We start from the raw sequence: 16984 nt of genomic DNA on the forward strand, positions 1-16984 counted from the left end.
CCCAACACTGGCTGCAGTTTTCCCCTTGCTTACTTCAGCGGTGCTCAGGGACCCACACACAGCCCCGCCAGCCGTACACGCTTGGACCGCAGGGCCCTGGGACGGGGCCCTTCCCACGCCCTCTGCACTCAGAGCCGCCTGTTTTGGGGTGTGTCACTCTGCCCCGAAGAGGGAAACGGGGCCACACCCGACTCTCCCTCACAGACACCAACCCAGCAGAGCATTTCTCTCGGGACGCCGGAGACACGGTCACACTGCCCCAGACACCCAGGACCCGGGCACCCAGGATGGATGGTGTCAGGGCACCCGAGCCGAGGGGGCGTGGCACCCTCCCAGGCCGGCGCCTGGGGACCCTCGGCCAGCACCGCTGTACCTCACCCGCTCCTTAGGGTACTCTGTTATTTGCTGTGAGCAACTGGAATTTAGCTGGAGACACTCAAGGTGTAAACACAACGCCCAAATCCTCGTTAAATCTCACGTGCCCGCGGCACTGCCTGGTAGGAAGCGAGGATCTGCAGCCTGGCCACGCTCCCCAGGCAGGACGAGTCGGCACCGGCAGGGGGCGAGGCCAGCAGCGGGAGCCCGAGCCCGGCACGTCCCAAGGCCTCCCCAGCAGGGGTCCCTGTCCCGGGCCGCACGGCCCAGCACTTGTCAGCCCGCTCAGGGTTTAGGGTTAGATGCCTCGATTTCAAGTACGAACGTCCGCACAGGCACTCGGCCGCTTCCCTCCCGGTGCCCCGACAGCGCTGCCTCCTCTCCGAAGGCCCCTCGACCGCCACGACCCACACGCACGCACCCTCAGCACATCCGTCGCGGGCTGAGGCGCGTCACTCCCGCCCACACTGCGCGCCCGCGCGGCACTTACGGGACAGGGAGTGGGTGCCCTTGGGCAGGTACTCCAGCAGCAGGGAGCTGTCGTCCGCCAGCACGTCGGCCTTGAGGGCCAGCAAGCTGTTCTTACTCATGAGCGCCGCCCGCAGGTTGGCCACCGCGGTGGCCTGGTGCAGCGCGTCGTCCTTCTCCGGGGTGAGCGGGGCTCCCAGGTAGCTGCCTTCTCCTCCCAGGAGCCCCTCGTCCACATGCGCGTAGAGCTCGGGCCTCTCCCCGCGGCTGTCGGAGCTGCTGGCTTCAGCGACGGTCAAGTCCGCGTCTGGGGAGGGAAACACACGTCAGAGACCTCGCCCGCGACTCAGGACCCTCCGAACAGCAAGCAGGCAAGTTTAGGAGAAGCCGGAGCCACGAGCGTCCTGAACCCCAGCGGCCTGGCCTCAAGCCCGATCCCGGCCTGACACGAAGTCCCAGGACGGTGGTGACATCACAGCCAAGACCTCGCGTGGGGCTCAACCCAGAACCCGGGGATGGGCGCCCACCCAGGACAGCGGGTCTGCGCCGGGGCTGAACATCTGGGTATTTTCATCCCTCAGAGAAGGGGCAACTCAAAATGGATCAAAAAGCCCAAACTACACAACCTTAGAAAACCTCCGCGGCCTCAGGCTGGGCCACGGGTTCTCAGCTGCGACACCAAAAGCACAAGCACTAAAACAGATACTAAACTGGACTTCGTCAAACACTAAACCCCTGAAGGCCTCGAAGGACACCATCAACACAGTGAGAGGATGCGTGGGAGAGAACATCTGCAAACTGTACACCTGACACGAGAGCCCGTCTAGACACTACAGAGAAGTTTACTGCTCCAAAGAAAGACAAACACCCCAGCTTAAAAACGGGCAAAGGACATGAACAGATATTTGCCCGAAGAGGACACACAAACGGCCAGTGAGCAGTGCTCGGCGCCGTTCGTCACCAGGGAAAAGCGACTCAGCGCCAGGACGCCATTCCCACGCCCTCTGCGACGGCTGCCACCCACAAGTGCCAACGGGACGTGGGACCCTGGAGCCCTCCAGGCTGCTGGTAAAGACGTAAAATGATGTGGCCGCGGTGCAAGAGCTTAGCGGGTCCTCAGAAGGTGGACACCAAGTTGCCACGTGGCCCGGCATTTCCACTGGTGGGAGGACGTCCAAGAGGGGTAAGACCCGCGTCCACGCTCAGAGCAACAGCACCTTTGACGGTCAGAAGTGGAGCAGGGCGTCCCTGGTGGCGCAGTGGTTGAGAGTCCGCCTGCCGATGCAGGGGACGCGGGTTCGTGCCCCGGTCCGGGAAGATCCCACATGCCGCGGAGCGGCTGGGCCTGTGAGCCATGGCCGCTGAGCCTGCGCGTCCGGAGCCTGTGCTCCGCAACGGGAGAGGCCACAGCAGTGAGAGGCCCGCGTACCACAAAAAATAAAAAAATTAAAAGTAAAATAAATAAATAAATGAAAACTGGGTTTGGTTAAAAAAAAATTTTTAAAAAAAGAAGTGGAGCAGCCCAAACGCCCACCTGCCGATGAAGGATAAACACAGAGGAATATGATTCCGCCGTACAAAGGAACGACGCACCGGTGCAGCCTACGATGCGGGTGGACCTCGGACACGTTATGCCCGGTGAAAGGGACAGACACTGTCCGAGTGCACTCATGTGAAATACCTAGAAAAGGCAAATCCACGGGGACAGAAGGAGACTGGGAGCTGCCAAGGGCCGGGGGAGATGGAGGGGGCAGGTCTTGGGGTGACTGTTACGGGTGCAGGTTTCCTTCTGGGGCGATGAAAATGTTCTAAAGTCGACTGTGGTGACGGCTGCACAGCCCTGTGAAGAGACGAGGACCCAGCAAACCACACTCTAAATGGGTGAGTCGTCAGCAGTGGGAATTGCGTCTCAAGAAAGCTGCTACTAACAGGATCTGTGACAACCTCTAGCTCAGGGCCGCACAGGCAGGACCGGGAGCCTCCTGTACCATCTGGGCCACGGAGGTGCCCCCAGAACGGGCCGGCGCCAGACGGATCCCAGGGAGAGCTGCTGCCTGGCCAGGGCCCCCTGGAGACAAGTGGTGACTCGAGAAACCAACAGAAATGGGGAAGCAAGACCACTCCCGCGAGGAGGGGAAGGCAGGCGGGGGGAAAGGGACGGGCCCCCCTTCTCCTCCCACCCCCAGGCTGTCTTGGGAGGGGGCAGCGGGTCACTGGTGGCGGGGGGAAGCTGGGCAGCCTCAAATGTGGGACGGGCCCGTGAGCCGGTCCCGGAAACGACAGGTCCCTCCTCAGAACCCAGGGAATCAGGGCCCAAGGCTGCGGAAATCAGAGACACCCCGAACCAGCCTGAGCGTCAGGACCGGACACAGCCTCGTGCACCCGGGAAGTGGGGCCAGCAGGTGCCAGGCGGCACCACAGGGGGCCCCACGTGGTGGTTCTATGGCTCTTCCCACAGACACATGCTTGGAGGTGAGCGGAGGGTGGTGGGTGGACCGCCCGCTCACAAAGCGCAGGACCCGGTCCGCGGAGCGGTCCGCGGAGCCAGGTGTGCAAGGCAAGGACGGCGGGGGCCTGGGGGCGCACGAGCTCCCCGCAGAGACCTGCACGCCAGGGCGGTGCTGAGCGCCGAGGCAAAGACACAGGAGGCTCCAGAAAGCTGAACCGAACACGACGAGGGCGAGAGCCCGGGGGTCCTCCCCAGGAGACGCGGGAGGACAGAGGGTCCCCTCTGTCCTGAAGGGGCTCGGCCAGCCTGCCCCATGACGGCCCCCAGAGGGCAGAGCAACTTCCGTGACGAGGCCACTCCTTAGCCGCCCGGATGGGTGCGCGAGAAAACTCAGACCCAGCCTGCTTCACGGTGCGCCTTCGTGTTGGAGGAAATTACTCGAAGCTGCAGAACCAGAGGGCACGGAGGCAAGAACCACCATCAGCCAACCCACCAGACTCACCCAAAATGCCTCAGACAGCTTTCACACAACAGTTCGATAACTGCAACAGACTGGATTTCTGACTGTGGTCCTTGGACCGGAGTCAGGACCAGAACTGAAGAGCCAGGGTAGGCGGTGCCAGGAGCCAGGGCCCCAGGCACCCTGGGGACACATGGCCACTGACCGATGTTTACAGACACTCCCGAACTGGAAAGGGACATTTGTCCACGCAAGGTGCATGGGAACTGGGTTTTGGGGTGTGGGGTGGGCCCACCTCAGCAGAGCCCCTCAGGTGTCGAGCGCCCTGGGGGCACTAGGGCCCCGGGGAACAGGCTGAGACATCACAAGGGCCCCGACCAGGGGCGTCACGTCCCACAGGGCAGCACACCCTGGGTGCCACCACCTGGATGGGTCTAACGTCTCCCCAAGGATACGAGACACTCAGGACACCGTTGAGGTGTAGCGTCAGGCTACTGCTGGCCGAAGCTCCGGAAGGACACTTTCTTCTTTTCGAACTATAAGCCTTTTCATATTTTCCTGCCAGTCCCTAAATGCTATATCAGCACTGACTTTGCGTTTCTAGCCACTAAGTGTAGGGATTAAATCAAACTGAGATGAAGGCTTTGCCTCTGTCTGCACGGGCTCCTGTAGGACTTAAGCGGTTCTCAGTTCCGGGGCTGGAAAGGCCAGGATCTGGGTCCAGCAGGGCCCTGTTCCTGGCTTGCAGACGGCCACCTGCCCGCTGGCCTCACCTCGGTGGGTGGGCGGACGGAGGGCAGGCTCTGATGCGACGCAGATGCCGAGGGCCTCCGTTTATCCTGATGACTTTCTCACCGGCCCCATCTCCAAATACAGCCACACCAGGGCTAGGGATTCAACACATGAATTTAGGGGACACAAACATTCAGCCCATAACAGACTGAAAACTAAAAAACACCAGATTTCAAAACCAAAATTTTAATGAAATTATATTAACAGTTTAAGTTCAAAAGCGTGTTAAAGAAATCAAGATTAGCTGAAAGATTCCAACCACATGTGAAAAGCTAAAAGTTGGGTTTCGAAGAAGGATGTCTGGGGTCTGTTACTGAGAACTGCCGTGAAACGGTGAACCGGCTGCTAACTGCCGTGAAACAAGGGGCGGGGGGGACCGGCAAGCACGAGCCACAGACACACTTCATGGGTCGACGCTCTGAAGATGCTCGTGGGTGAGCAGTGAGGGTCCACGAGATGTAGGGTGACAGTGAAGGGAATGAAAGCCGTCCACTGAAAAATTCCCACATGAATATTTATGACTCAGGAAAGGTACCACCGTCCAGGGAATCGAGACCAGACACGCCTGTGAGGTGTCAGGCTGCCTGCGGTCACTCCGTGTCCTAACCTGGAGCCCTCGTGGGTCCAGTGGAGAGCCAGCTGCACAGCCCCAGCAGCTCGTGGTAGGACACGCGGACACGCTCTCTGCGCCCGAGTGCACCCTCCATCTCCCGAGCCTTGCCGTCTGTCGGCCGAGCACCCAGGTCGAAATTCAAGCCCCCAATTCTGGAAACAGCACTTGGGACGTCTCCCAGTATAGGGACGATACCAGTCCAACGGAGCTTGGAAGGAACTGGTCATTCTGAAGATGAGAGTTGTGAAGGAGACCAGAAGGGCTAAGGGGACTTGACTCTCCGACGTCATCTTGATGGGCCGGGCACACGCACAAGCACGGCCTAGGGCGCCCCACGCTGGCCCGGGTGGGCTCCTGCACTCACTCTGGCATCCACTTTGGAGGTGCAGGGAGACCCAGTTTCCCCAGAATTTCTTGTTCAAATGAGAAAGCAGAGGAAAGGGCCCAGAAGGGAGAGGGTGTGAGGCCGACCCTGGGCCCTCCCAGGTCCTGAGCCTCCTGCCGGGCAGACAGGCTGGGAGCCTGGCGAGGGGCAGGGGGCAGGGGTGGCGCCTGGGGGCACCGGCCAGGCGCCAGGAGAGAGAGCAGGTCCTTCCCAGGCCCTTGCAGACCACAGCCTGACTTCAAAAGGAGGGATTAAGACGATGAGGTCAAAAATGAAATTCTACAAACAGAACAGGGAGTTGAACGCAACAGTTAACATTGCAACAAATCCTTTCATAGATAAAGAATTTGATGTTACATAAAGTCACAAAATAGGCTCTTACTAGATCATTGTTATCAAAAAACTAAAACCCTTGCAAACACTCCGTGGGGGCAGGGGTGGCGCCAGTACAGCTGTCCTGCGCGTTCGCAGCCGCGGCCTTCCTTCAGCAACCTGACATCCACGGGTTAAACCCAGACTTCACCTTGTGCCGCTTTCAGGTGGATCTCAGCTGGAGCCGGGAGAGCGGGGAAGCCAGGCTCGGACCGAGCTTCAGGACCGGCCTCCAGCCTGAGCCATCAGCCACCGTGTGTGACAGGACTGTCCCCAAGTCCCCTCCAGGCAGGGACATCTCCTGAGCGAGGACCCAGGGGCTCCTTCCTTCAGCTGCTAGAGCTCATCCACTAAGTGACAACCTTGAAAACGTCTCATCGAACATTTTACCTCTGAACAGTGATGAACTCAGACTCGGTGGCTCAGAAAAAACCTTAAATAGTGAGGTTAAAAAACTGACAGGGACTTCCCTGGTGGTGCAGTGGTTAAGAATCCGCCTGCCAATGCAGGGGACACGGGTTCGAGCCCTGGTCCGAGAAGATCCCACATGCCGCGGAGCAACGAAGCCCGTGCGCCACAACTACTGAGCCTGCGCTCTAGAGCCCGCGAGCCACAACTACTGAGTCCACGTGCCACAACTGCTGAAGCCTCACACCTAGAGCCCGTGCTCCGCAACAAGAGACGCCACCGCAATGAGAAGCCTGCGCACCACAACGAGGAGTAGCCCCTGCTCGCCGCAACTAGAGAAAAGCCCACGCACAGCAACAAAGACCCAACACAGCCAAAAATAATAAAAATTTTTTTTAAAATGTGCAGACCCTTTGAGCCAGCAATTCAACTATAAAAAAAAAACAACTGACAAACCAGGGGCCAGATGAGGTGCGACGGGCTCGACTGTTAGCTGTGGGGCGGTGGACCCCTTCCGGGTCACCTGGTGATGCCACAGGGGGCTTCCTCGTACAGAAGAGACCACGGCAGCTGGACGGGGAGACCGGCCACCAAGACAAGGGACAGAGTGTGTGTAGCCATTTCACACACGCGTGTGATGGCAGGAAATGTCCCCCCACCGACCGCCCAGGGCAGGGGAAAAGGCGCTCAGGGCTTCTTCCCCAGGCTGATCTCTTTTTAATAAACAAGGCAACCAGGATGAAGAATACCAACGTCTAACTGTAAAGGGCCAAGTGCTAAATGTAAAGATTGATTCTAGAGCAGAAAGGGGTTTGGGGCGGGGGGGTCCTTCTTCCCATAAGTGATACATGATCACATTCTGAAAATTTCACTCACAACCTTCAGCTGAAAAGCAGAAAAGAGATGATAATTAAAATAAGCAGAATGTCTCAACAATTAAACTAGAAGACGCTGTGTGAGCTGCAAAGTGGGGAATAAACAGATGATGGAGCATAGGAGGGAACAAGCCCAGGGCCGGGGGTGATGGGACGGGGGCCGCCTCACCACGAGGGCCTGGTCAAAAGCAGACACTCGGCTTCTAAGATTTCCCCAAATCTCCACTCTTCACGATTCTCAAATATGCTTCCAAGCTGCCTTTGAGAGGCTTCCTGCAGATGTCCCAGCCCAGCCTGCGGCCTCTCATCCAGGGAACAGGCACCCCGCGAACACAGATGTGCAAACAGCAACGCGGCGGAACCTTCTGGAAGAGTGGAAACTGCGGGGCCGAGGCTGTCTCCCCGGGGGACTCCACCCTCCTGAGTTACAGCTCAAACCAGACCTTAGTCCTAACTTCCGCTAGATCTCACAAACAATGCAAAAGAAAGTTCAAAAAACTGTAATTATGCACTTTGTCCAAAATCTACCTTCTTACTTTATGTGTCTAAGGTGTATTATTTCTTAAGTGCTTCTGTATCCAAGTTAAAATCAAGTTACCTCATTTTCTTTAACTACCAAAATGTTTTCACCTCATAGAAGAAATTCTCTTTAATTAAAAAAATATATACAGTTAGTAAGGTAGTTCCATGGGCAGGTGGCATCAGAACAGCTGGACACCACACGCAGAAGGTGACCGTGACGGTGGGCCCCTCGCCTGCCACACGCAAAGAGCAACGCGCATCTCAGGCCTGTAGTCACACCCAATCCTCCAGGGGAACCACGGGAGACATCTCTGTGACCTTAGGCAGAGGTCCCTTGGATTAGACCCAAAGAGCATGAACCACAAAAGAAAAACGTTCACATACTGGCCTTCATGAAAATTTAAAATGTGCACACTCTTCAAAAGACACCGTTACAGGAAGAAACGAACCAAAGGCTGAGAGACAGTGCTTTCAGAGCGCACACCTGACGAAGGACTTGCCGCCAGGACACTCGGAGGACGCTCTACTCAGCAGAAGACGCTTCCCCAGGAAGAGGGGTCAATGGCAACTAGGAAACAATGCTCGTCGTCAGAGCGGGACCCCGGCCAGCACAGGGTGCTGGACAGCCCAGCTCTCAAACCCGCCACCATGCACAGCCCTGAGCAGAGACCGCTCAGAGGAAGACGGGGAGGCTGGCGAACCCGACAGGGAAGGGTAAGCTGGGATGAAGTGAGAGAGTGGCATGGACATATATACACTACCAAATGTAAAATCGATAGCTAGTGGGAAGCAGCCGCATAGCACAGGGAGATCAGCTCGGCGCTTTGTGTCCACCTAGAGGGGTGGGATAGGGAGGGTGGGAGGGAGACGCGAGAGGGAGGGGAATGGGGATATTCGTATGCATATGTCTGATTCACTTTGTTGTACAGCAGCAACTAGCACACCATTGTAAAGCAATTATACTCCAATAAAGATGTTAAAAAAAAGAGAAAGAAAACCGTAAGGAGATGCCCCCACGCCCTCCAGAACCGCTACGATTTAAAAACAAACCAATCCACGGTGTGCGGGACGCTGACATGAGTGTACATCCCACACACCCCTGGTTTCTTGCACGCACGCTACCCGACGGCCCAGCAGCCCAGTCCTGGGAGCAATGCAGAGAAATCACACAGATACTCGTCCTGGGACGTTCACGGCAGCTTGATCCTGACTGCCGGAAATCACCCAGACAACCCAAACGTCCATCAGCAGGGGTGTTACAGCAGAGAACGGAGGAACCTTGGCAGTGAAAGGATGACTGGTGGACGCACGTGGCGGCCTGAGCGAACCCTGAGAGCATGTTGGAAATCGCAGCCAGGGACAGATGAGAAGTTCCCGAGGCTGTGGAGGGAAGCGGCCCGGGGTCCCCTGGTGGTGACTGTGCGGGGCCAGGCTGGTGTCCTGGCCGTGATGCTGACACGTCAGCGTTGGGGGAAGCTACCCAACAGGTGCACGGGCTCTCACTGCATCACTTCTCACAAGTGACTGCAAATCTGCACCATCTCAAGATGGACACAGGCGGGCCGCACAGCACACCCTGTGTGAGGCCCTCCCTCGCGACCCCCAGGCTGGCAGGAGGCGGGGTGGGGTGGGGGGTGTCCAGAGGCTGAGGGGATGTCTTGAGGGGACATCCGTCATCCAAAGGCACGTGTACGGTGTGGAGAATGCGGGCTCTGGTGAGAGGCTGGCCGGAGGGCTGGGACGAGGTGCTGGTGTCGGCCCTCTGAAATTCAGAGAACGAGGTGGGTGTGGGATGATCAGATGCATAAACATGTAAACGCAGCAAGACGTGAGCAGGTGGAGAACCTCAGCGCAGGCAGGCTCACTTTCGTTTTTTCATCTTTTCTGTAAGTATGAATATTTCCCCCAATAAAATGGCAGGGAGAGAGACAATAAATTATTCAAACCATACACTTGAAATCTGTGCAGTTTATTTTATTGTTTTTGTAAATTTATTTATTTTATTTTAGGCTGCATTGGGTCTGTGTTGCTGTGCGCAGGCTTTTCTCTAGTCGCGGCGAGCGGGGGCCCCTCTTCGTCGCGGTGCGTGGGCTGCTCATTGCGGTGGCTTCTCTTGTTGCGGAGCACGGGCTCTAGGCGCTCAGGCTTCAGTAGTTGTGGCACGTGGGCTCAGTAGTTGTGGCACGCAGGCTCTAGAGCGCAGGCTCAGTAGTTGTGGCGCACGGGCTTAGTTGCTCTGCGGCATGTGGGATCTTCCCGGACCAGGGCTCGAACCCGTGTCCCCTGCATTGGCAGGCAGATATTAACCACTGCGCCACCAGGGAAGCCCTGTGCAGTTTATTGAATGTATATCGTACTTAAAACAATAGGAAAGGGAATGGCAGTTTTCACCAAAACACCTCGTTGTTATCTGTGTTCCCATGATGGTCCCCATGTGTCTGGGTCCTAATCTCTGTGAACATGTCACCTCACGTGGCAAAAGGGACTTTGCAAGTGTGATGGGAGATCACCCTGCCAGTCCAGGGGTCCCTGTCCACACAAGGGTCCGTCTCAGAGGAAGAGGGAGGCATGAGGGCCAGAGCCAGCGAAAGGGATGCGGCACCAGAGCTGAGGTCCGAGTGACACAGGGCCACGGGCCAAGGAACGTGGCGCCTCTGGAAGCTGGAAAAGACTGGGATTCTCCCCTGAGCCCCCAGAAGGATCCGGCCCTGCGAATCGGCGACATCTGGGCGAGAGATAATAGCTGGGCTGCTTCAAGCCACTAAGTCTGCGGCGATTCGTCATAGCAGCAGGAAACAGACACGCCCCTAGAAACACCTCTAGGTCTACACCAAAGACACACATGCCACCAGCACCAGAAGGCAGGCGCCGAGGGTCCTGGCGGCCAGGCCCATCGAGGTCAGGACAGAGCCTACGGCTGGGGAAGGGGCGGGCACCCCCGTGGGCTCCGCCCACAGCAGACCGACTGGGAGAAACCAGCACACAGGGGCCAAGTCAGGACACACTGGCTGGGGAGGCGGTCCCCAGGACGGGTGTCGGGGTGTCGGGGGGGTGGGTCATGCCCCCCTCGCCGGCTGAACATCTGGGATTTGACTTAGAAGGAGGCAAATGTGTATGTTTGCTTCCATCTTTTAAAAGTCTGATAAAAGCAGCAGCATAAAAGTTTTCAAATGAACAGTTAAAAATTACACTCACAGCTCCTTTTAAAATCTCCATTTCAATGTAAGCTCCCAAGCTGTGCTTTTAAGCGTGTGTACATAAATACACGTATATACGGCAAATACAAAATGTACGAGCATCTCCCCGGGCACTTCAACACAGCCAGAGCCTCCTCGTCCCTGGGAGGTGGGTGCCTGTGGGGCTTCGGTCCCCACCCCGGTCGGCACCCTGGGGGCGTCACTGTCACAGTGTCCAAAGAGCAGAAGAAAACACACACCTGGTTGAAGAGGACAAAACCCCTCAAATTCAAATCAACACAGGACCCAGCGAGGTGGCGGCACATCTGGGAACCCGCCTGGAAGCAGCACAGGCAGGTGGCCTCTGTGTCAGGTCAGCAGGGGGCGCCCGCGAGACCAGGAAGAGCAGAAACGCACCCCGGAGCAAATGAGCCATCGAAAAGCTGCCAGCCGGCTCTGCCAGCACCAGGGCCCCAGCCAACCCCCACCCCTCTGTCGCGAGCGGAGCCTTGCGGGTCCCACCTGTCGCCTCCCAGGGGCCCCGCCTTGTCCTGACGCACCCAGACCCAGACCCTCCAGCTCCCTCTCAGGGCGGGGTCGGGGGGTGGCCCCGGGTGACCAGCCTCGGCTCCCACATCTAGATGAGAGACCTCAGGGGCTCTGTCTTCAGGAACTGAATTTTCTAGAAAGTCCAGGAACTTCCATTTCATCAGAAAAGAAGCTCCGCTGGCCACTCAGCAAAGCCACAGTGACGAGGATCTCCAGCCCAGGTGGTAACTCGGAAGTGTGGCCTCAGGCCAGGGCTGGGCGGCCAGGGGGGCACAGGCCAAGGGTCTCGGTCAGGGCCGAGCCCCGCCCTCGCCCAGGCCCCGCCCCCAGCGATCCCGCCCTCCGGGGCCAGCACGAGGGCCCCTCCCCCACCTCCCTCCTCAGCAGCAGGTAGGCTCCCCTCCCGACATGCCGCCCCATGAAGACCACTGCTGAGGTGTCAGGGCGGCAGCTGCCCCCTGACCACGGCCCCAAGGTCGACCAGAGGAATTCCAGGCAATTCCGCTCCTTTCTGAAAGGAAAACATCTGGGGGTACAGCCAAGGGAGGAGCTGCCGGCCTGGCTTCAGCCCCAGCATGGAGCTGCGATGGAAGAGACCCTCCGACCTGGGCAGGGGAGGGCTGGGCCCTGGCCCCAGCAGGACGGCACCTGCGAGCTTAGAGCACCCACCAGAGTCTCCAGAGGCCGCCTGCACACCCTGAACACGCTCTGTGGTCCCCATGTACTCTTCAAAATCCCAGGACGCCAGGGTCCACCCTTACCGAGGTTCAGGGATGAACAGTTCCTTCACAAGACCCACACGCTTTATTCTAGCTCAGAACTTTATTTCTGCAGATCCTTTTCGGAACACGTGTGGGATGTCGGGATGGGGCACCTGGGCTCTCCTGACACCAGCTTCTGAAAAAGTACAAGCCACCGCATTGGAGGCTCTCGGTCTTGGGATCATAGGGGCCGAGGCCGGAGCCGGCAGCTACCACGGGCCCGGCCTGTGTCCATCGCACCTGCACGTTTAAACGCCGTTCCCCACAGCTGTAACCCGGAGGTACATTTCAATGGATGTTTTCTTGGAAGCTACTGGGTTAGAAAGCACTTGGCTGCCTGCTTGGAAGAATCACTTTTAAATGCGAACAGGCCCCAGAGCCCCTGACGCCGAGGTGGGGACACACGGGGGACAGGGCGGTGGTCCGCTGCAGGGCTGGCATCAGAGCATCTTCGTCAAGCGCCCTAAATGATCGGCAGGAACCGCCTGACACGTTCCTTTGGAAAAGGGCCTTTTCTCCTATAAACGGGATGAGAAGGAAACAATACTCTCCTCTAAGATGTAATAGATCTTTAATGAAGGCAAACTCTCCTCCACTGGGGATCACAATTTATGCTTCCAAACCCCAGCCCAGGGCCAGGGCAGAGGAGTAAATGGCCACCGTGACGGGCAGAGCCATCCCACGCAAGCCCACACCTCGGGTCCTTGTCTTAGCAACTCAGGGGAAATCTCGCAGTTGCCTTGGTAACCCAAGGGATTTCAGACATTAGCAAGAGTACACCAGGAGAAATCACTTGTTGGATTCTAAAAACACCTTCTGCTCGACAACTGCATTTAAAACATCAAACCCACAGGCTTAGGGAGCATCCTCGTTCTTAACATGCTGGTGGGCTCTCCGATCTAGGGCCTCCAGCCCCGCGGCCCGCCGGACGACTCGTGATGCAGCAGGTGCAGGACAGGACGGGAAGGCTCTGCGGCCCTGACCCACCCAGAAGGTTCCTGAAGTCAGTCCCTGTGGACGCTGCTCTCCAGGCTTTAGTCAGAGCTAAAGGGACGTTTAGTCGTCACGGAGAGAGCAGACACAGACAACCACTGTGCCGACCGCTGGCAGAGAGGCAGGTGGGCTTTCTATCATCTCAGAAACTTAACCTTCTTCTGAGTTAGTTCAGTTACACTCAACGGTTCTGCGGGGGGCTTCCCATCAGGGACACTGGCAACGTCATGAGCAGGGGTGGGCGGCTCCTGGCATGCAGTGGGCAGAGGCCAGGGCACTGCCGATGTCCTACAGCGCGAAGGACGCCACCTCACACAGAATCATCCTGCCGAGGGGGTGACGCTGGTGGAACCCGCTTGGACTGAACCTGCAGGAGGCTGGCCCAGCGCTTGGGGCTGGGGACGCACAGGGGCAATGAGAATGAGAAGCAATAAGAAAGGCTACAGTGTCTCCTGGGGGTGATGAGAAAGTTCTGGAGATGGACAGTGGCGATGTATTTAATGCCAATACACCTAAAGATGGCTAAAGGGGTGAAGTTCATGATACGTACGTCTTACCACAGTAATCAAGCTAGTGTATCAAGAGCCCCGGGGCGCCCTCCCAGCCCCAGCACAGGCCTAGCACTGGTGACACCTTTCAGCGCTTGTGCCCACGGTTCACTGCCTTCTCTCCACCTCTGTCCACCTCTGAGCCCCCACTGGGTTCTAACCTCCTTCCTGGGGGGCCTCCCCAACGCGGTCACTTGCTGAGAAGCCTCCATCCTGCTAAGCCCCTCGCCACTCCAAACGCAGCCCGCGTGGTCCCAGCTGCCACTGGGGAAAGCTCGGTGCAGCCGTAATTAGCACATGGCATCTCGTAAACATTTCACTTGTTTACTAGCCTGGGAGACAGATAAAACCATCCTCCAGAGGGTGAGGGCCAGCGTCAACAAAGCTAGGCTAAGAGCCCTCACGGCTGACGGACTCGGGGCCCAGAAGGGGCTCCCCACCTGTGCGGTAACGCCCACCGGCTGCCCTGTGGGCGAACCACAGAACCCGCAGTTGTTGGCAACGAGGAAATACCCTCATCGGGAGGGGAGCTCGTGGCCACGGCCAGAGCCCGCACACCTGGCCGGGCCTTCCCTTCCACCCGAGTCACATCACTTCGTGCACCTCTTCATCTTTTTAACACCGTCACGTTTAAATCTTTAGAAATTAAGTTACGCCACCCAGTGCCTACGAGAGGCTCCACCACACCCCACGCTGGGGCTCCTTCCGGGGGTCACCCCCTTTCCAGCTCCAGAAACTCCCCAGCCCGGCAGCCTCGGTGTGTCGGCGGCCCTGACGCACCCGCTGGGATGCGTTGGCCACCTTCCCCGCGCTCACACCGATTTACTACGAAAGGGGGTGACCCGCGGGAAGCCACCAGTGTGAGCCTGGAAAGTTGCCACTGCATGGACAAAACGAGCGGCCCCGGGGCCACCGACAAACAGTGCCTTTGGGCTGCCCATGACCCCAGGGCGCCTGAGCCCGGCCTGTAACAAACCAAAGGCTTACTTGAGTCTCGGCTGCTGAAGGGCCACCCGGACGTCGGGAGGAAAGATGGCAGCGGGGAGCCGGCCCGGCTGTCGTCCTCCACCTGCTGCGTGATGTGCCGGACCGTGTCTTTGTTCTTGCGGTTCTTCCTCCGGCCCGTGGGCTGCCAGCCGTCCCCTGCCGCCTGCTCTGAGAAGGAGTTCTGAGCGGCCCCATCCCCGGCGGACGGCGGCTCGCTGCCCCCGTAGTGAGCCGGCGAGAGCCGCTCCTCCTTGATGTGCAGGGGCCCGTAGCCCACGTCGCCAGGCCACAGCGGCTGGGAGGACAGGTCCGCGGGGCCGTCGGCCTTGGGCTCCTGGTCCTCCTTCCCGCAGCTGCTCCCGCCCTCGTGGCAGCTGGCGATGGCCGAGTCCCCAGAAGAGTTGGCGGGGCTCGTGCGGCGGGCCAGCCACGGGGAGATGCTCCTCCCGGCCATGACGGCGGAGATGAGGGCGTCCGCGCCGCTGCTGGGTGGGGCGCCCACCTCGAACTCCGAGAGCTCGTCCGAGGCGTCCGGCTTGATGCTGATGTCCAGCGCGGCCTTGATGAAGTCGTGGCAGGCCTGCACGATGTCCGTCATCTGCAGGAAGCTGGCCGCGGACATCACCTCGATGACGTTCCTGCTGGTGAGGGCCAGGTGGGCGGAGTACATGAAGTCGATGATGGCCTTGAAGCCCTGGGCCGTGACGATGTCCAGGTGCGTGACCGTGGCCTGGCCGGACGCCTTCTGCACCTGGCAGTAGAGCGTCTTAAAGTAACGGCTGCTGCCGAGCAGGACGTTCTTGTGGGCCTTGAAGACCTTGCCCTCGACCACCACGCACACGTCGCATAGCACGCCGTGCTGCCGCTGCTCGTCGAGCTCGTGGAGCAGATGCCGGTAGTGGGACGCGATTTCCATATCTTCCCGCCGGCTGTTCATCTGGGATCCTGGGGTGGTCTCTTCTACGGACTCTGTGGGGCAAGAACGGAAGGGTTACCCGCACAGTCGACACACACACCGAGGGAGTTAGGAGGGTGCACGGAGGGCGGCCACCGGGCACAGGGCACTCGACGGTGGGCACCTGAACCAGCGTCCAGTTTGAGGCTCACCTGTCGTCGGGCACGTGGCGCTCTGAACAGAATCCTACAGGCTGCAGCCAACCCTCCGAGCAAACAAATATTCCAGAAAGGAGGAGAACACCCATCCACAGTCGAAGCGACTGTCTCACCCAAACAGAAAATCAGAACATCTAGGCCAAGTAACCCAGGGGCACCTTCATCCCTCACCCTTGAAGAAGCATCCTTTAAAAACAAAGCGACAGGGCTTCCCTGGTGGCGCAGTGGTTGGGAGTCCGCCTGCCGATGCAGGGGACGCGGGTTCGTGCCCCGGTCCGGGAGGATCCCACATGCCGCGGAGCGGCTGGGCCCGTGAGCCATGGCCACTGAGCCTGCGCGTCCGGAGCCTGTGCTCCGCAACGGGAGAGGCCACAACAGTGAGAGAGGCCCGTGTACCGCAAAAAAAAAACCAACAAAAAACAAAGCAACAACATCCTACACAAACAAAACCCCTAGAACAGTAAGGACTGAAGTTGGACATCCACAAACTCCCAAACTCCAGCCCAAGCCAGCTCCAGCGGGAGAAGGCCCTGTGACCAGCTCAGCCCCCAGGAAGGTATCTTTGGGGGAGGGACCCAAGGTGATGAGAACCCCCTTCGCGGTCCCAAGCACCCGAATCATTTCTCAAGTTGGGCCCCACGCGCTGCTCTCCCCAGACTCGTTCCCCAGTTCTTTGCTGCTCCTGAAGTTTCCCGGGGCCACCGGACTGGGCAGACAAAACAATAGAACTTCAGTGCCACCCGACTGGAGGCCAGAGCCCGACCGAGGCCAAGGTGCGGGCAGGACTCCCTCCAAAGGCCCCACCGGGGGCTGCATCCTGGCCTCCGTCAGCTTCTGTGGTGACTGGCTCAGCGTCCTTGGCCCGTGGAAGCGTCACCCACCTCTGCCTCTGCCGCCTCCCTGTGTGCGTGTCTGTCCCAGTGTCCCCTCCTACAAGGACACGGTCGTATCGGATTAGGCCCATCCTACTACCTCAGTACAAATCACATCCAAACTAGCTCAGGTTCTGAGGCTCTGGGGGCTAGGACTTCACTGTACGAAATCTGGGGCCAGGCTCACAGCATAAGATGCCCTGCAGAAGACAGGTCGTCCCTGATAAACACACCATTTTCCAGCTGGTCAAATGTGCGGACATCCG

General features: G+C 58.6%; 1 protein-coding gene across 1 annotated transcript in view; it reads right to left on the minus strand.

Moving 5' to 3' along the window:
- The window catches only part of ZBTB46 (zinc finger and BTB domain containing 46), a 34039-nt gene extending 18348 nt beyond the window's left edge, over positions 1-15691 (minus strand). The window contains exons 1-2 of the mRNA XM_082671670.1: positions 14734-15691; positions 866-1150 (exon numbers count right to left, since the gene is read on the minus strand). Coding sequence (XP_082527796.1) covers positions 866-1150; positions 14734-15670 — 1222 coding nt within the window. The 5' untranslated portion in view covers positions 15671-15691. The remainder of the gene's footprint in view (positions 1-865; positions 1151-14733) is intronic.
- Between the last annotated feature and the right edge of the window lie 1293 nt (positions 15692-16984).

Source organism: Grampus griseus (assembly GCF_964374135.1).
Source record: "Grampus griseus genome assembly, chromosome: 14".
NCBI lineage: Eukaryota > Metazoa > Chordata > Mammalia > Artiodactyla > Delphinidae > Grampus > Grampus griseus.